At 38.3% G+C, this 23,522-nt stretch overlaps 1 protein-coding gene across 1 annotated transcript in view; it reads left to right on the forward strand.

Annotated features, from left to right (window-relative positions):
- Positions 1 to 23,522, forward strand: part of LOC126095773 (sodium channel protein para) — a 923,047-nt gene that overhangs the window by 661,529 nt on the left and 237,996 nt on the right. The window contains exons 23-24 of the mRNA XM_049910580.1: positions 15,751 to 16,019; positions 22,879 to 23,052. Of these exons, the coding sequence (XP_049766537.1) occupies positions 15,751 to 16,019; positions 22,879 to 23,052 (443 nt within the window). The remainder of the gene's footprint in view (positions 1 to 15,750; positions 16,020 to 22,878; positions 23,053 to 23,522) is intronic.

Raw genomic sequence — 23,522 nt, forward strand, 5'->3', positions numbered from 1 at the left:
CCGGTCACAAGTACCACCTATCCCATCAAAGACAGGGTTGCCTGTGATGCCAATCATGGGCTTTACAAGCTAAGTTGCAACCACTGTGCTGCATTCTATGTGGTCATGACGACTAACAAGCTCTCTGTCTGCCTGAGTGCTTACCGACAAGCTGTGGTCAAAAAACAACTGGACCAACCAGTTGGGGGGCATGCTGCCCAGCACAAAGTTTCCATTTTAATAACTACTTCACAGCCTGTGCCATCTGCATCCTTCCTAACAAAACCAGCTTTTCTGAATTGCACGTGGGAACCCTCCCTGCAATATATCCTACATTTGTGCAACCCTCCTGGCTTCAATCTTCATTAGTCATTGTCCTTTACCCAGCTATCCCCTGTCCTGCTTCAGCTCCAACACTGCACAGCCCTCTGTTCCACCAATGAACCCATAGTCTTTTTATTTCTCTCTTTTCCTGCCCCCACCTCACCTGCCCTCCTCCTAACCTTGCGACTGCACCTAGCTGCCCTAGCCTCTCTCGACCGCATCCCTGTATGCTTACACAAGCAGCACTTACTGTTCCCCACCCCAGTCCTGCTATACCTGCCCCCTTGCCACACCAGCCTCCTCCTTATCCCCCTCTACAAGATTGCTCCTCCCATCACGCGCAGCTGCTTGCAATCTGGCCTTGACAGCCAGGCAGTGCTCAAGTGTGTGTGTGTGTGTGTGTGTGTGTGTGTGTGTGTGTGTGTGTGAGTTGAGTTTGCATGAGTGTGTGTATCTTGACTAATTTGGAAGAATGCCTTTTTGTCCAAAAGCTTACTTGTTTGACAGTCTTTTTGTTGTGCCTATCTGTGTGAAGGGAAAGCAGAAAGGTAAAAGGAGTATAAAGAGGGTCTATGCAAGGGAGATGTGGAAATGGAAGAGGATGTAGATGAAGATGTGAAGGGCGATATGATACTGCGAGAAGAATTTCACAAAACACTGAAAGGTCAAAACGAGAAGTAGACAACATTCCATTAGAACTGCTGGTAGCCCGAAGAGAGGCAGACATGACAAAACTCTTCCATCTGGTGAGCAAGATGTATGAGACAGCCGAAATACCCTCAGACTTCAAGAATAATATAATGATTCCAATTCCAAAGAAAGAAGGTGCTGACAGGTGTTTAAATTACCGAACTATCATTTTAATTAGTCACAGTTGCAAAATACTTACACAAATCCTTTGCAGAAGAATGGAAAAACTGGTAGAAGTCACTCTCAGCATAGATCAGTCTGGAGTCTGGAGAAACAGAGGAACACACAAGGCAATACTGACCCTATGACTTCTCATAGAACATTGGGTAAGGAAAGGCAAACCTAAGTTTATAGCATTTGTAGACTTAGATAAAGCTTTTGACAGTGTTTACTGGAATATTCTCTTCCAAATTCTAAAGGTGGCAGGGGTAAAATACAGGCACGGAAAGGCTACTTACAATTTGTACAGAAACCAGATGGCAATCATAAGAGTCGAGGGGCGTGAAAGGGAAGCAGTGGTTGAGAAGGGACCGAGACAGGGTTGTAGCTCATCTCCAATGTTATTCATTCTGTATATTGAGCAAGCAGTAAAGGAAATGAAAGAAACATTTGGAGTGGGAATTAAAGTGTAGGGAGAAGAAATAAGAAATAAAAATTTTGAGGTTTGCAGATGACATTGTCATTGTCAGAGAAAGCGAAGGCCTTGTAAGAGCAGTTGAACGGAATGGACAGTGTTTTTAAAGGAGGATACATGATGAATATCAACAAAAACTAAATGATGATAATGGAATGTAGTCAAATTAAATCAGGTGATGCTGAGGGAATTAAATTGGAAAATGAGACACTTGAAGTAGTAGATGAGTTTTGCTATTTGGGAAGCAAAATAACTGATGATAGTCGAAGTAGGGAGGATGTAAAATGTAGACTGGCAATGGTAAGAAATGCATTTCTGAAAAGAGAAATTTGTTAACTTCAACAAGAAAAGTGTTTCTGAAGAAGAGAAATTTGTTAACATCTAGTATAGATTTAACTGTCAGGAAGTCCTTTCAGTATTTGTACAGAGTGAACAGAGTGAAGCCATGTATGGAACTTAAACATGGACAGTAAACAGTTTAGACAAGAAGATAATAGAAGCTTTTGAGATGTGGTGCTACAGAAGAATCCTGAACGTTAGGTGGGTAGATAACAAAACTAATGAGGAGGTGCTGAATAAAATTGGGGAAAAGAGCAATTTATTGTACAGCCAACTAGAAGCAGGGATTGGTTGGTAGGACACATTCTGAGGCATCAAGTGACCACCAATTTAGTACAGAAGGAAGAGAGGGGGGTAAAAATTGTAGAGGGAGACCAAGAGATGAATACAGTAAGCAGACTCAGAAGGCTGTAGGTTGCATTAGTTACTCGGAGATGAGAGACTTGCAGAGGATAGAGTAGCAAGTGGAGAGCTGCATCAAATCAGTCTTTGGAGTGAAGACCACACAACAACAACAACAACAACATCTGTGAATCAACATTTCTGCTATATGGTGAATAGGATCCATCCTTTTCTTAAACATTGTTTCAGGTTGACAGAATATGTATCAAGAAAATACTTCTCTATGTGGCTGTATCTTCTGGCGCTGGCTGCAAAAGGATGATATGTGCAACTGAGAAAAATACAGGATTTTACAGTTTTAGAGTATAGTCAGAAAGACAGATTCATTTAACTACAAATTTGTAACTCTGATATCAGTCTGCTGTAAGAAAATATGTTGTACTCATCTCTTATGAGATTTTGGAAACCGTGAGAAATAATACATATTCTGTAAGCGCCGTTTGTGAGAATTGAGTGTGGTCTTTTCATTTATAAGCTCAAAGTGCCTGTATACAGTTGAGTCCAATTTGGATCAATACAACATGAAAACTGAACAAAAGCTTTGGTTTTATTAAGCAGCTTTGAGATTTGTGTGCTCTAAGTGTTACACCCTATAACTGACAAGGGGAGTCCTCAAATTTGGGATCACAGATTTACTTCAAATTTTGTAGATCTATAGTAGACCATTAAAACATATTATGTGCGTGTAGTAAGGTGCACTACTCTGGCAATTGCGAGAAAATTGCAAGAGAAGTTTTACACGTCTATTAAGTGGCTTATATACCTGTGTGTAGGTACCAGATGTTAAAATTCACAGAGGTCACGCGGTTAGCATTCAAGTTTCGAAAGTCAAACATGTATGTGGCAACAGTTCGACTCCTGCTCAGACTTAATTTTTAATCTATATTAAACTGTTGGAAGAGAGCAAAATTTTTCAAAATCTCGAGGTGTGTTTTCCCTTAGAGACTGTGAACATTCCCTGTACATGTGGGGAAACTGCATTCATTTGATGTAGTAGAAGCTGTTTCAATTTATGTTTTCTGTGTCTGTATGACAAATACCATCCTGCAACGTGTGATGTTGAGAGCACATCCAGTGAGTAATTGTACATTACTCTTGTGGTCTGACACATTGTGACTTACTGTATAACTGAATGTCATTTGCATCACTATGTATCGAGGTTTGACTTGTGCTTCGCAAGGCTGTCCCTCATCCTGAAAATTGAATTAAAAATAGTAAATAGTCAAATAAAATATGAAATTTACAACAACTTCATGAAGACGCATGTGTGTTTTTTTTAAATTATTTTTTTATTATTATATTACCTCTCCAATGTCATATAAATTAAATAATGTGACAAGTGATGAAAAAAAATAGTTTAAAAAATTAAAAAATATAGATTAAAACATAAGTGTTTTTTGCGGGTTTTTGAACCATCACCTCGTTTACGACACTCTTGTACAGCACAAACCCTTACCGCTTAACCACAACAACTTCTTACAGCCAGCACCTCCATACAGATACATCAGTTACATAATAGATGTGTAAAACTTCTCTTGCAGCTTTGTTAGAATTGAAAAAGTAATGCACCTTGCTACTTGTACATTATGTTTTAAAGGCCTACTATAGGCATACAAAGTTTGAAGTAAATCCATGATCCCAAAGTTGTGGCCTCCCCTTGTGAGTCAATTTATTTGTGAAAGAATAAAAATTACAGTAAAAATATAAATATTGTCTTATACTTTCAGATATATCCTCAGAAGAATGAAATCTACATAGAAGTATCTTCTATATGTCTCATAGCTCCTGAGCTTGAAAAACTGTTCAAATTGATTACCACGAATACCAATACTTTCTTAAAATGGCTCATAAAACTTTACCATACTCCCAGATATACCCCTTGTTTGTTGTACAGTGAGGCAGGCAGTTAGGATCCTACCAACAAGCTTCACTTCAGTTTCTTGCCATCATATACAAGCAACTTCATGTAACCCCATATTAGGAAATCCCCGTGGTTACATCACATGGATTAGTGTACTGGTTTTCAAGGTGGTGATACTATTGTTACTGCTTAAGACATAAACAAATATGTGCTTCACACTCATTGCTCATTCAGGACTTTTGTACCACCTGAAATATCAATTTCTTACCATTGATTTTTTATCTCAAAATATTAAGTTTAGTGTCTTTCTAATTTCTGTATAATTTTGACCCTGAAGGTATGGAACATATTGTATATTCATTCTACCTGAATATCCAGGAAGCAACATTTAATATACTACTTATTAATGTGGATTTCAATACATGTACTTCATTACCGCACCAGGGGGGAAAGCCAGTTACCCAAAAATCCTCAATTCATTACGTCTGGCAGAACATCTTATACATCTATGCCTGTACTCCATGAGTCACCTTATGATGCATGGCATATGGTATTTCTGGTACCACTAGCATTCCCCCTCTTCCCTGTTCCTTCCGAGAATGGCACGTAGGAAGAATAACTGTTGGTAAATCTTCATGTGAGCTCTAATTTCTCTGATTTTCTCATTGTGGTCATTTTGCAAAACCAGACAGTATTATGTTACATGGCTCTTCCTGGAATTTACCATCTGAGAATTTCAATTATAAAACTCTGTTTCTAACGCAATGCGCCTCTTGCAATGTTCTCCATGGAAGACTATTTATCATCTCCGTAATGCTTTTGTGCCTACTAAATGATCCCTTGATGTGTGTTTCTCTTTGTTGGATCTTCTCTGCCTTCTCTATTAACACAGCATGGCAATATATGTCCCACAGACTAATGAACAGAACTCAAGAATTAATTGAACAAGTGCTTGGTAAGCCACTTCTTTCATGGATTACATTTCCTTAAGATTCTTCCAGTGAATCTCAAAGTGGCATCTGTGTTTCCTATGATTTGTTTTATGTGGTCGTCATCTTACACCTACATGACTACTCTGCAATTCACACTTAAGTGTCTGATAGAGAATTCAACGAACCACTTACACTCTTATTTCTCTACTGTTTCAGTCTCGCACAGTGCAGGGAAAAATGAACATTTAAATCTTTCCCTGCAAGCTCTGGTGTTTCTTATTTTATTACAATGATCATTTGATCATTTGTCCCTATGTAGGTAAGCATCAACAAAACATTTCAACATTCAGAAGAGAATGTTGGAAACTGAAATTTCATGAAAAGATTTGGCTTAAATGTTCTGGATTGTACACCTAGGTTGTTATGGTAGTAACTTCTTCCAGTGGTTTATCTCCATATGTAATCATACAGTTGTGGATCTTTTCATTTGTTTATGCACAGTAATAACATTTATTTATATTCACTGCTCCAATCATCAATCCTCTTCAGGTCTTCTTGCAATTTTCTATGGTGTTGGGGTGTTGCTATCATCCTATACACAACTGCATCATTTAAAAACAACTTCATGAAGCTTCTGATGTTAAATAGCTCGTTTCTATGTACACTAAACAATAATGGTACTGCCAAGCTTCCTTGGAGTGCCCCTGAAATTACCTTCCTATATGTTGATTTTTTTCCGTTAAAGGCAGTGTGTTGAGATCTGTCTGCAAGTAAGTATGGAATCCAGTCACAAAACTGGTGGTGCAATACTTGGTAAGCTCATATTATGTTCACTGAACAACATTGTAGAACTGTCTCAAATGCCTTCCTGATGTCAAGGAACATGACTTCAGCTTGGATTCTAGTGTCTTTAGCGCTCAGGATCTCATGGACAAACAAAGTGAGCTGAGATTTGCAAGAATTCTGTTTGCAAAATCCATGTTGGTTTTTGAAAGGAGATTTTTCATTCTCCAGAAAGTCATAATACATGAGCCAAAAACGTATTCCTATATCTTAATGAGTAAATGTAAGTGAGTTTTCTCAGTTCTACTGAGAATAGGATAATCAGTAGTATCATTCTTGAGAACATAAGGCATACAAAATAATCAAATAATGGTAAATAAAATCTAAGAAAGCTATGAAACATTAATTTTCACAGTTTCAAAAACACTCTTTCTTACTCAAGAACCAAATAACATGTGGAATCCTTGGCATTTTTGCAATGAGATGACTATATTTGTTGTCTAATGGAAAAATACAAACCTGTATTAGGCCTATACTAACAATCTTCATTGTAATCAAAATTCTGATCCCCAGTAAAGAATGTGACTTCTATTTGTTGTTCCCTCTGCATTGCTTTATCACTGATTTCCCCCTTAACAGTATTTCCATTGTTGCATCTTTAATGTGCCAATCAACTACTTTTGCCATCAGTTCACTGCTACCTCCTAAGTTACCTCCTCAAATATATTTTGCCTGTGCACACTGTCCGTCACACAGCCACACAGCTCATTCTGTAGCTTTACAATCTTTCCACCCAATGAATCTTCAACTGTATTGACTTTGTTGTTGACAAGATGAATATCCTATGAAATTTTACCCATTTCTATTCTTAAAGTTTCCTATTTGTTGTCAGTTATTCCCTCATTTCTGCTTTTAACTTTTACCACCTTAGATTTTACATTTTCAGTATTTGATTCTACCCTTTCAGCATTTGATTTCATTTAAGATTTTACACTTGCAACATTCAAATTACATTCAGAATTTCCTCTTTTCATACTTACTGCTAAATTTTTAATAATTTTACTTAACCACACCATTTCATCTTCTGTAATTACAGTTCCCTCTCTGATTTGGGCTGTCTGCCCCAGTAGCGTTATCCACCGTATACATAAACTTGATGATTGCTTTATCATGCCAACCGCCATTTCCACTGGAAAATCTGTGAATCCACATACATTTACACTACTAGCAACAGTACTTGTCAGTCATGTTATCTTCTGCTGCTGTGCTGCTGTCGCTGAAGTCAAAGCCACTGGTGATGCTGACACTGAAGCCACTGCCGATGTCAGTGTTGAAGACCCTGATGTTGCTGTCAAAAGCCTTGGTGCTGCAGGTGAAGCCTTCGTCAATGTTGAAGTCTGTGCTGCTGCTCCTGACGCTGCATGCATGCTCAGCAAACTTCCACACCACCATCTGTCGTCATCTCCTGGAATTTCGCTATGCATCTGACTTTCTCATGCCTAAATTTTGCTGCTGCACTTACACAGTCAACTGCTGCAAAATCTTTAGCTCGTAGACCCCCAAATGGAGAGCCAGTCTCGACAAAACTGTACCATCTGGTGAGCAAGATGTATGAGAAAAGCGAAATACCCTCAGACTTCAAGAAGAATATAATAATTCTAATACCAAAGAAAGCTGGTGTTGACAGATGTGAAAATTACCGAACTATCAGTTTAATAAGTCACAGCTGCAAAATACTAACACGAATTCTTTACAGACAAATGGAAAAACTGGTAGAAGCTGACCTCGGGGAAGATCAGTTTGGATTCCATAAAAATGTTGGAACACGTGAGGCAATACTGTCCTTATGACTTATCTTAGAAGAAAGATTAAGGAAAGGCAAACCTACGTTTCTAGCATTTGTAGACTTAGAGAAAGCTTTTGACAGTGTTGACTGGAATACTCTCTTTCAAATTCTAAAGGTGGCAGGGATAAAATACAGGGGGCGAAAGGCTGTTTACAATTTATACAGAAACCAGATGGCAGTTATAAGAGTTGAGGGGCACGAAAGGGAAGCAGTGGTTGGGAAGGGAGTGAGACAGGGTTGTAGCCTCTCCCCGATGTTATTCAATCTGCATATTGAGCAAGCAGTAAAGGAAACAAAAGAAAAATTCAGAGTAGATATTAAAATCCATGGAGAAGAAATAAAAACTTTGAGGTTCGCCGATGACATTGTTATTCTGTCAGAGACAGCAAAAGACTTGGAAGAGCAGTTGAATGGAATGGACAGTGTCTTGAAAGGAGGATATAAGATGAACATCAACAAAAGCAAAATGAGGATAATGGAATGTAGTCGAATTAAATCAGGTGATGCTGAGGGAATTAGATTAGGAAATGAGACACTTAAAGTGCTAAAGGAGTTCTGCTATTTGAGGAACAAAATAACTGATGATGGTCGAAGTAGAGAGGATATAAAATGTAGACTGGCTATGGCAAGGAAAGCGTTTCTGAAGAAGAGAAATTTGTTAACATCGAGTATAGATTTAAGTGTCAGGAAGTCATTTCTGAAAGTATTTGTATGGAGTGTAGCCATATATGGAAGTGAAACATGGACGATAAATAGTTCATTCATTCATTCATTTATTGAGCATCCATTTTATCATATACAATGATATAGGAGTTGTCATGTTACGTTATATGAGTTTGTAATTATACAGTAAGTTAATAACATAGGCCTAAGGTGGTAAAACATATATAAATATATATCTCATGCAGTGTATAGTACATAATAACAAAACAAACAATAATTAATTATTTATAGTGCATACTATTTCATACATTTATTTTCAGATATGACTTATCATTGTCATTGACCACTCTAGTAGAGAATAACAGAAGAAACAATAATTAATTAATTATAGTGTGTACAGGTAGACTGTTTTCATACATTTGTTCAATTATGAATTATCATTATCATTGACCACTATGTCACTATGTTCTGAAAATCCATGTGCTCTGTAACGCTGTAAAAACATTCTCTGTTTTGTGTGTTTCTCTGAGGAAATCATTCCTGTGTCTTGTTGGGTAGTCATGTCACTCACTATTTAAAGAAGAAAATTGGGGGTGAGATTTGTAAAAGCAGATACTTTCATAGATATATAAAGATGGAAGGGACATTATTTGAAATTCTTTGAAAATTTCCCTGCAGGGCTCTCTTGGTGCTCCCCCTTGCATTATTCGTTTTTGAATAATGAATGACCGGTTTGCCAGACTTTAATTACCCCAAAATAAGACACCATACCACAATAGACTATGCATAAGAGCATAATAAGCACATTTTACTGTTTTTTCACTGCAGCGGTTTTTCAGCATTCTGAGTATATAGCAGCATTTACTTAGCTTTTTATTGAGCATTTCAATATGTTTATCCCACTTTAGATGCTTGTCTAACCAGATACCTAAAAATTTTGTGTTTGAAGTTTGTAAACCAGGTTTCAAAACTATATTGGGCTTTACTTTATTCGATACATGGCTGAAATTCATCCATACTGTTTTTTTTTTTTTTTTCTCTCATTTACAAATAAACAGTTATCTCTAAACCATTTTCCTGCTTCTTCTTTTGTTATTTCTACTTTGTATTGCAAGTCAGTCTCATTTTGAGCTTTAATAAAAAGACTTGTATCGTCTGCATACAATACAGCTTTAGCTAGTGTTAAACAGCTTGGTAGGTCATTTATGAAAATCAAGAACAAGAGGGGTCCTAGCACAGAACCTTATGGCACTCCATTACTAACTTTCTTATATTCTGAAAAGTAAGAGGTTCCTTCATGAACCAGCTGTGAACAATACCATGTACACCATAGCAATATAGTTTCTCAAGCAATAATTCATGATCAATAACACCAAATGCCTTTGATGAATCTAAAAACACCTCACAGTTTACTTTGTTATGATCTATAGAGATAAGGAGAAGTTTCAGGAAATTATATACAGCTGTTTCAGTTGACCTATTTTTTCTGAAGCCATTTTTCTCACTGACTAATATTCTACTTGTGTTCAGGAAAGCAGAGAGTCTTTCATGCATTATTCTTTCAATAACATTTGAGAAGCAGGATATCAAGGATATGGGTCTGAAGTTTTTTACATCATGACGATCACCATTTTTATATAATGGTTTGTTATTGACAGCTTTAGTTCTTTAGGGAAAGTGCCACTGCTGAAAGAGGCATTAATTATGTCTACAAGGGGACGAGCAATATTTATGCTGTGTTTAAGTACTTTATCTGGAATGCCATAAGTGCCACAAGACAATTTATTTTTTAGTTTGTTGATTGAATTCTTTACTTCTTGTACACTTACAGGGTATAAGAACATAGTTTTAGGATTTGTGGAGATGTTATGTTTAATCTTTGTTTGTCTTTGGGTTTTTATGAGGTGTTGTAGAATACTTGCATAATGAAGGCTGAATATATTGGCAATACGTAAAGGATCATTTATAGTTTTGTCCTCACTTTTAATAACAAAGCTGCTGTCTCTTACTTTATTTCTGCCTACAGTTGTATTTATCACATTCCAAACTGGTTTCATTTTCTTGTTACCCTTGCTTCTACTGATGTATGAGTCATTATGTAACTTTTTTGCTGCATTAATGACTTTCCTGTACAATTTTCTGTAACATGTGACATACTGTTTCAGAGCTAGATTTAGCCTGGCTGATTTACTTAGCTTTCTAAGTCACTCTCCAGATTTCCGTATCCCCTGTGTTACCCAAGTAGTAGGCTTGCTTTTTATTTTAATTTTCTTAAGAGGGAATGCAATTTCATAGTTATGTTTATAACAAGTTAAAAAGACTCGAATTTCATATCCACGGTGTCGAGCTTGTCTAAATCCCAATCTGAGTTTTTTAATAAATTATTAAAAACCCTGATATTGTCCTCATTGACACATTTTCTGTAGATATATTTCTCATGACTTCTAGAATTTGTGCCCAGTACATTATTTATATAGAGTCTTATTGCTTTGTGATCCGAGAACACTGTGTCAGTTACTTCAATAACATGATCTAGCTTTTGCAAGACAGAAAATATTTGATGTATTATCGTTTCAGAGTGTTTTCCATATCTAGTGCATTCATGGACAGATGGTGCTAAATTTTGTGAATATAACAAATTGTTTAGTTTTGATACTTTTTGACAGTTCATTTTAAAGTTGACATTGAATAAGTTTGCACATACTGTATTCGAGCTCTTTTTCAATGTGTTTTATCTCACTGAGTTTAATTTCTTTACATTCAATTCCTTGCTTCGTGTATATACATGTTCTTCCCCCTTTAAAATTCTCTCTACAAGAGCTACTGATCATTTCAGATCCTGTTATTCTGGCTGTACAAGTTTGGTTTTCTTTTAGCCAGTGCTCACTTATACATAAAACTGAAATATCCTTTAATTGATCCATCAAAAGCACATCTAGTTCAACAATCTTACTAATTAGACCTTGGACATTTTGATATAATATAGTTAATGATATGTTGTCTTTCGAATCCCTCACACTGCTCACCTCGTTGTTTGGTTGCTGCTTGTCTTGAATAAAAAATCCTTCAGATGGCCTGGTGGAGACACTCTTCTTTTGCTCAAGGGGCGGGTGGTTTCTAAAGCTTCTGTCGTTGTTGATACTGCTGGTATAGCCTGTTCCATTTCTGATGACAATTTTTGTGTTGCAAGTTTGGACAAGAAGAGAATAGAAGCTTTTAAAATGTGGTGCTACAGAAGAATGCTGAAGGTTAGATGGGTAGATCACGTAACTAATGAGGAGGTATTGAACAAAATTGGGGAGAAGAGGAGTTTGTGGCACAACTTGACAACAAGAAGGGACCGGTTGGTAGAACATGTTCTGAAGCATCAGTGGATCACAAATTTAGCATTGGAGGGCAACGTGGAGGGTAAATATCGTAGAGGGAGACCAAGAGATGAATACACTAAACAGATTCAGAAGGATGTAGGTTGCAGTAAGTACTGGGAGATGAAGAAGCTTGCACAGGATAGAGTAGCATGGAGAGCTGCATCAAACCAGTCTCAGGACTGAACAGCACAACAACAACAACATTAGGACTTCACTGACAGTTCTCATTATAATCAGAATCCTGATCTCTAGTAAAAAATGTAATTTGTATTTGCTGTTCCCTCTGCAGTGCTTTATCACTGCCTTCACCCTTAATTATATTTCTATTTGCTGCATCTTTAATGTGCCAATCTACTTTTAATTCATGATCATGCAGTATAAATTATGTAAGTTTTAGCAAGTATGCAAAGTTATTTGAAATATTTTTAAAAAAGTGTGAAAATTGTTGTATTCTTTGAAATAATTGTTTAGACTTAATAATCTGATGATTTATTAAACCAGTAAAAACACATGCCTACCGTATTTACTCCAATATAAGCCGCACTTTTTTTGCGGTTTTTGTAATCCAAAAAACCGCCTGCGGCTTAGAAATTAGAATCGAGTAACTTCTGCCATCGAATATATGTAGTGCTACACAGGCATGCTTAGCAGGCACAAAGATATATACAGGCGCCTAAACCTCTGCGTCAGTAAATAAATTAAAAGAAAAGGTAGAAGAATGTAAACATTATGCCATGTATTCTTTCGTGTTTGCTGCTATCTCATTTAAATCCTGTCTGCTTAATGAACTACGAAACTGGAGTGAGACAACAGCAAATGTGGAAGAATATACATATCATGTCATGTTTATATTCGTATTATTCTTATGTTGAATAGTGATACAGTCAGAAATGAAGCACGGCAACTGACTAGATTTTTAAATCTAAGATTAATCTAATTGCTGTGCAGAATATAATGAACTAAAGAGGCGTGTGCAAAGATTTTCAAGCGGAGAAAAATTTTTGCTTATCTCTCGTTCAGAACATCTATCATACGCAGTCTATTATTTGATTCTTGTTGGTCATTATCAAAGAAAGCAGCAGTGTAAGTGACAACAAATAGCAGTCTCTTGCCATTGTTTCACTAATGAGAGAATCCCTCTCTCTCTCTCTCTCTCTCTCTCTCTCTCCCTTTTTTTAAATGTGAGCCACAGTAGTGCACACAAAAGCCATGGTCGGCAACAGGTCATAAACACTTATTGTCAGAATTCGACAAACAATGCATGACACACTACAATAATGCATTTTCAGCAAAGAGAATGGCACTTATCAGATCAAAGCAAAATAAGCAATCGATTCAAACCAGACGAAGCAGGCGAAAAAGGAAGAGTACCCGTTTACATACAGACAGAGCGCCTGACACATAACAATGGCTACTTGGTAAAGCTTAACTCTTAAGCTTACAATTCGGACCAAACTAGTGTAGCTGTATCTTCATCCATTCGACACCAGTTGTGTCTCATGTTACAATGGACCAACTTTGTTTCGATTTGGAAGTGCGGTCTAAAACTTTTCTCTCCCCTTGAATTTCAAGTCTCAAATTTCAGGTGCGTCTTAGATTTGGGAAAATTTTTATTTCCTCCATTTCGAGTCTCATTTTTCAGGTGCGGCTTAGGTGCGAGTGCAGCTTAGATTCGAGTAAATACGGTATTTAAAAAATGGCCCTACTAATATGTGTATAAGCATGAAATAAATTAACAATAATAATCATTTGCAGTAAATGTTACATACTTGTATATTTACTAGTAAGTAGTACCAGATTCTCATATACCAACTAAACATTAATGGTTTGTGAAATACCAAGTTCTTTTTTACTAAGCTGCACACTAAATAATTGCCAGCTCACAAATGGACAAAATTCAGTATAATGATTAACACAGCTAAACTTGCATAATCATTAATAGAACCAGTAATAATTCCAAAATTTCATCCAAAATAATTCAGAGGTTAATGCTGCTTATTGCCTAATATTAATGAAATGTTTGAGACCCAACTGGCTCTCAGATTGTAATTCCCTTTCAGCTCATAATTGTTGTAAGAATGAACAGATTTTCAGGAATTTGCTTGGCCACTTGCCTCAGAAAATTTATTATTTTACCAGTTCTATCCACACTAACAGCTCATCAACAGACAAGTTATCTCTACGCCCACCTGGAACAGAATGACAGCTCAATGCATCATGACTGCTTGAACAGAAGGCATCAGAGTGGCCATTCGAGCTCCCTTGTAAGCACTCGGTATCCTTGTCAAATTTAACAATGATCACAAAAATGCCAAAAATGGACCACAATTCAAAATACTGCACATACAATTCACAAACAAAAGACAAATGTTAAAAAAAGGATCTTTGTCTGCTCGTTCCTCTCAGACCATACACTCTGTGTCTTATATCTAATATTTTATACACAATTAATTAACCCATGAAATTTGCACACACACTCTCAATATTGATGATAAAGAAATTGTTATTAATATATGATAAACAGTAAAAATGGTCTACTCAATATAAGCGTGTCTTGGTGCTCTAATCAACAGTTGTTTTAGTTTTTATGTACATGATACTGCTTTCAAATGATTAGTGTCTTTGTTATAGATGAAAAAACATTTGACCTGTTAAATAGAAGTTTATTGATAAACTATAGATGTGATATGTGGTCAAATAGGGAAATATGCAAGGGGTGTTATGCTGTGTTCATTTCGTGTACAAGTTTGAAGAATACAACGTTCTCATACACATGCATAATTAAGAAGACATATAACATTGTAGAATTCAATAAATAAAATATGTATGGATGTGTGCCTTTCAGTGATGGTAGCTAGCATTCTTGGCTATTACGAGTTATTAATTTAGAATGGTTGTGTAATATTATTTGTTTATAGTTTTGATGTAACTCCTGCAGTTTTTAATTACACTTGACATTAAAGTTTCAGTACATGCACCTCAGTGCCAAGATTATGCTGGTGGGATTGATTTTGCGGTGTGATGAATCTGTGAGTTGCACTGTAATTTCGAAGTATTATTTAGTCGCACTATCTGCTATATTGCAGAATCTGCCACTTTTCTCATATCAGTTGAATTCATCCTTACCATCAAAAACTGTAACCAACAACTCCTCTCCAAGAGCCTAGGAAAACCACCATTTAATGTTGTGGCTCACTTCTGCTTGTGGCTTGCCACCAGCCACAGTTGCCCGGCCCTTTCTTGGCCTGCACAACCAAATGCTGAACTTAAACTTTCAATAATTCTTCCACAGTGACATCTCACCAGCATGTCTGTTAACTTGTAGACTGTGAACACAGAGTCACAGTATATGAGATGGGCATAGTTTTTTACATCGACTGTGTATTCTCATCTAAAATTCAATATAGAGCTCCATACTGGGGAACAGTCATTAGTTTTTCTGAAAGCAGCAGATTTTGTGGAAGATATTATTTGATGGCAATTTCCATAAAAATAAATGAAAACAAATGCTTTTGTTCTGCACTACACAAATACAGTTGTTCTAATAGTTAAACGATGGGAAGTCCCTGATGGAATAACAACAAAATAAAAAGGATTTATTGCAACTCATCACACTGAGGGGGCATTGAGTTGCAGTGGTCTTTTTTTTTCGTGCCTTTGATGACCCAAGGCCTCCTGTATGTGGTGATTAGCAATCTGTCTCTTTTATTTTCTTTTAATAGTCACCATTGTATGTGTAAACTATTTGCTCTAGTAATGGATTCTATAATTTTACACAAATCTGTTGAATATCATGATAGTGACAATGTATACTAATATTTCTGTAAACCTTTTCTGTAGCTCTTTTCACTCCCCCAATTCCATAGGTGCCACAAGCTTAAAAGTTTCATTTACAGAACTCAGTTGTAATGAATATGTTTTACTTTTAGATCTTGAAGAAGAAGGTGAAGGGGAAGAAGGTCTTCTTGAAGAAGATATGGCACTCGAAGCTGGCTCAGAAGATGCAGCAGGGCAAGAATACCCGTCCGACTGTTTTCCAGAGCCTTGTTATAAGCGTTTCCCATTCCTTGCTGGTGACGATGATGCACCATTTTGGCAAGGTTGGGCAAACCTTCGTTTGAAGACCTTCCAACTAATTGAAAACAAATATTTTGAGACAGCTGTCATCACTATGATTCTGCTCAGCAGTCTGGCATTGGTATGTGTAATAATTTAATTGATAATTTATTTATTATTTATCCTTCCTTAAACATTTATATGCAATCAATGTCTTCATTGGCATTGTATAAGAGCTTTTATAAAGTATTTAATTGGATAGATAAAACGTCTACTCAGTAAGTGGTGGCAGAACACACACATAAAAGATTGTTGTGATTGGCAAGCTTTTGGAGCCAGTGGCCACTTCTTCAGGCAGAAGGGTTGAAGGGGAAGGAAGAAGGGTGAAGGAAAAGGACTGGAGAGGTCTAGGAAAAGGGGTAGATTTTAAGAAAGTCACCCAGAACTGCAGGTCAGGTGAGACATACCATACAGGGGTTGTTTTGGGGGAGGAGACCAGCCAGTGAGGTCATCGTTCTCATCAGATTAGGGAAGGATGGAGAAGGAAGTCGGCCATGCCCTTTCAAAGAAACCATCACGGCATTTGCCTGGAGTGATTTAGGGAAATAACGTAAAACCTAAATCAGGATGGGAGGCACAGGATTAAACCATCGTCCTCTCGAATGCAAGTCCAGTGTGCTAACCACTGCGCCACCTCGCTTGGTAACCATACAGGATGAGAAGGAAAGACTGATTGACTGTTATGCAGTAATCTCTGTTTCTTTATAGTATCTGTATACCATGGAGGTTCCCTCCCATTATGAACTGTTCTATATATCTATCCAGTGCATGGTCAATTATTCTTTTAAACTTGAGCCATAGCTCCGCCTCTACATGTTCCTGCTTGGTGCTGAAAGTTTTGAGTTCCTCATTGAGATATGATACTATTTCCGTCATGAATGGGGTTCCTAACTATCTGTTCTACGTAGTTTTCAGGGAGGTTATTTAGTAACGTTTCACAGGATGTCATATCGTGCCCAAGACTAACAAAACTGCAATTTTCCCAATTAATTGTTGGATGATTTAAGTCTCCATTAATGATTACAGTATAACTGAGCTTTTCTCTAAAGTTTTCAGTTATATCTGGAGAGGAGTCTTGTTGGTGATAGAAGGAGCAAATTATCATTTTATGTCCACCCCTGATACTGAGTCTTGACCAAACACTCTCACATACAGCTTCAGTTTCTATCTCGATGGATTTGAGTTTCTTGTCTTCTGCAACAAATACAGCATTTGCCTGTCCTTTCAATATACACTTAAATTTTCCCCTAAAATCGCACTGCTATGAATTTCAGGTTTCAACCAGCTTTCTGTACCTAGAATTAGAGCTACGCTGCTTTTCACGAGCACGTCAAACTCTGGCACTTTGTTGTGATTGCTTTGGCAATTTACCGTTAGGATTTTAATACTCTCATCTGTGGAAGGCATTACTTTCAATCATAAACTGATATTTCTGGGTTTCGTACAGCTATTTGTAGGTGCCCCGGTGGTCCTGGTCGCCTACGGTGGACTGGAGGCCGAGCGGTGACCTCTCCAGTTGTCAGGATGTTAGGAAATAACTGTGGACGCGTCATAAACGCCAAAGAAACGTTATTAATTCATAACACCTTTATTCCTGCCGAGTACAATGTGGCTTGAGGATATCAACGACCTTCCCGAGTCCTCGTAGCGATGACACCAGCTCTGGGCCGCAGTCTTGCTAGCGCGCCACCGCGTGCTGTGATGTAGCGAAGGAATGTCCTTTCTTCGTACTTCAGCCGCGAGTGGGTGGTGGCGCCCGTCTGGTTGGCCGGCTCGGCTGCGGACAGCAAGCCGCTGCACGTAGGAGGCTCCGGGTTGGAGTCCTGGTGCTGTCGACATGAGAGGCGTTCTCGTAGTGCAGACTGTACTCTATCCCACCCCGTCTTCTTCCCTGCTCCTCCTGGTGGCTCGTCCGCGGTGGACGGGCGGAACGGGCTGCAGTCCCCCAGCATCGTCGGCTCACCCGGTTGTGACGGTGGATGCACAGGGCCTAGGCCCCGCACGATCTCGATGACGGCTCACTGATGTGGTCAGCATTGGCGGCGAGCGAGTCTGCTGCAATGTCTGCTAATCCTGGTTTGATGATTGACAGTGGCAGCAGAGAGGACCGGAGCCGGTACTGTCCCCTCACGTCTGTTGCTGGATGGGCCGCCCTTACTGCACATCTCGTTAATAAAGATTAACATGTTGATCACCGAGCTGAGCGCTACGCAGCGACCCAGTACACATCTAACTGCAAGTCTAACTGCGAGTGCCTTGCTGCTGTCAAAGTTGGCATATTTAAAGGAAGCACGAACGACGTCCTGACGTCATGCTCGTTTGTAATGAACGCATTCGTTCCACTTATACTGCTGATTCATCTGTCGTACTCGCCCCTTAGGTGTCCTTGTGACAGAGTTATGTGTTGTTACAGCAGACTTACGCGAAGTTGTGAAATGCAGTACAGCTGACGCTATACCTCTGTCTTGCTCTCTACGAAAGTCTCCGTGTAACACAAACCCGCATGCTAAGCAATTCTCTCTCGCCTGTTGTGTGTAATCAGGTCATTGCCCTTGCATGACGACACATTCCGATATATGTGCAATCCTCTTACCTCTTAGCTAACATACTGCCTCTGGCTCTCGGCATAGGCAATGAAACTTTGACGATATTCCATGTTTCCAACTCTTTACTATTCCGCAACACTACGTATTGTTATCTGGATTGGGTTGTGAGTTGACTAATGAAAAGCCCTTGTGTGCACCCCATACACAGTCAGCTACCTGAGTAGCAGCCTCTGATGTGTAGTGCACAGCTGATCCTTTTGGAGGACCCTACAAGTCTCAACGCCACAGTCCATGTCCAGGAAGCCACAACTTAGCTTGTAACAGAACCTTCAAAGTCTTTGCTTCAGTCCTTCCGGTCAACTCAGAACCAAAGGTCTATGATCAGTTCTGGGGACAGTCCTGCAAATTGTGAGCTTTGTTGAAATTTCATGCACAAGACTGGTCTTCTCAACCACTTGCCAGAATGACTTAAGTATCACATCTGAGCGCAGACGACAGGTATCATTTTTTCCAACATCAACCACAATCTGCAGTTGGTTGCACTTTTGTTTCCTGAGTGGCTGCTGGAAGAACATGTTCAACATGGTGAATGAGCCACCAGGCATACACACCGAGTGCATCTGTTGCCTTTCCTGTCCCTTGCTGCCATTTCCCTGAGAAGTACCATCATTCGCCATACATTTGAGCTGCCAACTATTAATAGACCTCTACTCCTTTGCGTTTGCCTCCTCTTGACACTGGACAAAACAGGTTTCACCAAAACAGGTGAAGTGAGTCCCACCAGCTCAGTTTCAGTCTCAGTGAAAGATGGCACCTTGAACTTGTTGGTTAGGAGGTAGGATCAGTCCAACATCCTGAGGCCTCCCTGGTCCCCATCCACCCTGTATGGAATGCCTAGTTCTACCATTGACATGATACTCACAGTCAAGTAGACGAGTAATGACAGATCCTCTACTTTCTGCAGAAGAGACAGGATCCCCAGGAGAGGATAGTACTTGTGGTACCTCAGGTACTAATATCACAAGTACAAGACTCTTGGGAGCTCTTCCAGCACACAGATTTGCAACAACTGGCAATAGTTTCACGGTAGTCAGAGCAATTTTCAGCTGCTTACAAACGTCAACCAATTCATCCCACATTCAAGAACAGCATTCACAGTGGGGCTCCGTTTTGGCTGGTGCAATGTATTACAAGGCAGTGAACATAATAACTTTAAATTAAGCCCACTGATTATCTTTTAATCTGTCGAGCTAAAGAGTTGCCAGTTCCCTATGAGAATTGAAGCTAATACACAAAACAAGATTTCTATGCAGGTAACACAAAAACCTGTGTTAAAAATTACTAGTTTCCTGAAACGTTTTGATGTTATTTATAGTTTCTTGCAAATTTAAAACTTAAAAACAGAGTTAATTTATGATAAATGCAGATAATATGCAGGGTGGAAAAAAATTGTGCCATGCAATTTTAAACCTGGACAGCTGATACCAGTAGGAACCAAGATTACTAATGTTGTGTAGGTCAATAACGCACCATTTTTAAACTACGGAAACTTGGCACCATGTGCTTGGATTGGCAGTGGGAATTCCCTGTTGCCATTTGTTGGTTGATGGGCAGCACTATAGTTGCCAGTTCACACATACAAATGTCCCTTGCTCCGTCACTGCCCCAATGTGATATGCACATGTGTTAAATAGGTCATGCTGTTTGTCTCGACCTCACGTCAGAGGCATTCACACATGTTATCACCTGCAATTTAGTCATACTATAAGTATGGCAGCACAGTATTCATTTGAAGAACAGTGAGATATGGTTTTTGTTTATGGATTAGCTGATGGTAATGCACATGAAGCTCGGTGGTTGTACGAGAAACAATACCCAGCAAGATGCCACCCACACTGGCAAATGTTTACAGCAATTCACTGGCGACTTGGCAAAACAGGCTTGTTAGCAGGATATCATGGTGATGCTGGAAGACCTCGAATATGACAGGATTTGAAGAGACTGTTCTTGAGGTTTCAAGGAAGCACTTATGACAAGTACTGGAGCGTTTGGACATGACATGGGGATCACTCATCGGTTAGTCTGGGAGGTTTCGAGGGATCGTGGCTAGCATCCATCTAGTTTCCACCCTGCCCAAGACCTAAATCCTGTGGTAGACTCTGAACACAGGCTAGGATTTTGCCAGTGGTTTCTGCAATGTGTTGCACGAGATCCCAAATTCCCCGCCATTGTGTTGTTTACCCACAAGTGCACCTTCCATCAGGATGGTCTTTACAACACTCAAAACGTTCACAACTGGGCAAGGGGTAATCCTCACGTCACATATGTCCATGGACACCAGGAACGATTTTCGCTCAACATTTGGGCAGGCATTGTGGGTAACCAAAATTACCAATGTTGTGTAGGTCAACAACGCACCATTTTTAAACGACGGAAACTTGGCGCCACGTGCTCTGATTGGCCGCGGGTTTGCCCTGTTGCCAGATGCTCTGGACAACGCAAGTTAATTTTTGTAGTAGTGAGACTGCAGTTTAAAAAAAAAAAATAATAAATAAAAATGAGGGTAAATGAAAGAGGTCCTATTTCAGAACTGTCAAGAGCTGCTGATGAAATAAATCTTTCTTAACTATCAGTTTCTGTCATCTGAATTTAAGGTCTCACATATAGAAACAGATCAAACACATAACATATATTTACAATTTAAATATCATGAAAAGGATAGATTGCTACTCATCATACAGCAGAGATGCTGAGTAACAGATAGGCACAACAAAAAGATTCTCTGGTCTGGCTTTGTATGTGTGGTCTCTCTCTGTCTCTCTCTCTCTCTCTCTCTCTCTCTGTCTCTCTCTCTCTGTCTCTCTCTCTCTCTCTCTCTCTCTCTCTCTCTGTGTGTGTGTGTGTGTGTGTGTGTGTGTGTGTGTGTGTGTGCGTGCGTGCGTGCGTGCGTGCATGCGTGCGTGTTTGTCTAATTCCGATGAAGGCTTTTTTAGCTGTTAGATAACTTGTTTGACACTCTTTTTTTGTTGTCTGCTATATGGTGAGTAGCTATCCTTTTGATAATATTGTCATTATTCTAGCCTGGATTTTCCATTGTTTGAAAATGCCATTTAAACATCCATGTGAAACAACATGTGGTGCACCAAAAGCTGGCATAATGCAATGCAATGTATCTAAAATTATTTGTAGCAGCCCGTATATCAATGTTTATATTGTAAAGTCAGATGAAATAAACACTGTTGCATATCACTGAAATTAAGATGTGAGGATAAAGTAATGGAACTGACAATGTTCATATATATATAAATGAAATAATTGAAGATGATACATTTGTACAGCAATAACTGTCTTCACTGGTAATATGCAGTATACGGTCAGTGGTATATACTGTTTTGCTATAGTTAATAATTTTTGTACATGGTCATAATCAGATCCTTCTGTGTGGAGTGCAGTGTGTTGACTGCACAGGTGATTTCTGTTCACAGGCTGAGGCAAAGATTATGTACAGGGTGATTCAAGAAGAAAGGACAGATTTCAGTTCTCACTGGATAGAGGGAGGTTTAAAGTTTTATGTTTGCTCAAATGCTATACCATACACTCAACATGAGCATCATGTGTTGCTCAAGAAAAATCGAAAAGGTAGTCAGTTTCATTCTACACATGAATCAATTGGTCCCTGTTTACTGTATCAACAACTTCAACAGTTTGATTCCTCAGCTCTTGAAGAGTAGCTGTCCTTTGTGGGACAAATATTCTATCTTTTATGTACCCCCACAGAAAGAAAATGACAAGGTGTGAGGTCTGGTGACCTGCAAGTTCAAAAGCAATAAACAAGAACTTGTGGTCCAACACACAAAACCATTCCTTTTGTGGTGTTGTCACTATATTGCTACAAACAAACAACAGCACAGCTGTGTGAAAGCTTTGAAATTTCCTCTATTCAGTGACATGTGCGAGTTCCTGTCTTTTATAGTTTGTCTGTAATAAACAGCTGAAATACGTTCTTTGTTTTTGAATCACTCGGTATTAGAGTACACATAGACTCTCCGTTTTAAGAACTAGTAGTTAATAACAATTTATCTCATAACCAGCTCTTAGCAGCTCTAAAAATTTACTCCTCCACCCCACGTGTGGGGCAACACGTGAGCAAAATAGTGTAGTTTTCCAGAGGAGTATCTTTAATTTAATAATTAGCTTTTTGATTCCTTTGTAATTTTTTCTAAGTGAACCTTACAAATCAAATAACCATTGACAATTACCATTCTTGTCTTGTTAAGGGAATAATTATGTTTACACCTTGATGAATGTGTGTTTCAGGGAAAGGAAAACAGTCATTTAATACAATTTATTAAAAAGCTATATTTAAGTCTAAAATAAGGTTTCTATTTGTTTAAGGCATTGGAAGATGTCCATTTACAACAGAGGCCCATTCTTCAAGATATTTTGTACTATATGGATCGAATATTCACTGTTATTTTCTTCCTTGAGATGTTAATTAAATGGCTGGCCTTGGGTTTTAGAAAGTATTTCACAAATGCCTGGTGCTGGCTAGATTTCATCATTGTGATGGTAAGAAATTTCTGTATAAAATGGAATAGCAATAAAAACATTAAACATTTAGAACATAGGTTTCATTAACAGTGTTGCAGTTATAACTACACATACTTGTAATAAATTGTTAATAACCTCTTTACAAACTATTTGGTTTTATGGGATAGAAAATGGTGTTTTTGTTCATTAATAAAAGGAAAAACAAATATATGACCAAGTTAATTATGGTTAGATACTTTCCATGAAATGTAAATTCATATAAAAGCATTTCATGAGTACTGAAATATTCTAGAGTACCATAGTTGACCTATTGTGATAATTGCCTTACAGTAGATAAACTTTGCAGCTACACTAATGTGATACATTCAAAGTAAAACAAATATAGTATTTTAATTTGTTATAAGGAGAGAAAGTACACATATCTGATTGCACCAGTTTCATAACTTAAGTAATAACATTTTGGAAATAGTTGAAACACTGTTAAATGG

Source organism: Schistocerca cancellata, chromosome 8 (genome assembly GCF_023864275.1).
Source record: "Schistocerca cancellata isolate TAMUIC-IGC-003103 chromosome 8, iqSchCanc2.1, whole genome shotgun sequence".
Classification (NCBI taxonomy): Eukaryota; Metazoa; Arthropoda; class Insecta; order Orthoptera; family Acrididae; genus Schistocerca; species Schistocerca cancellata.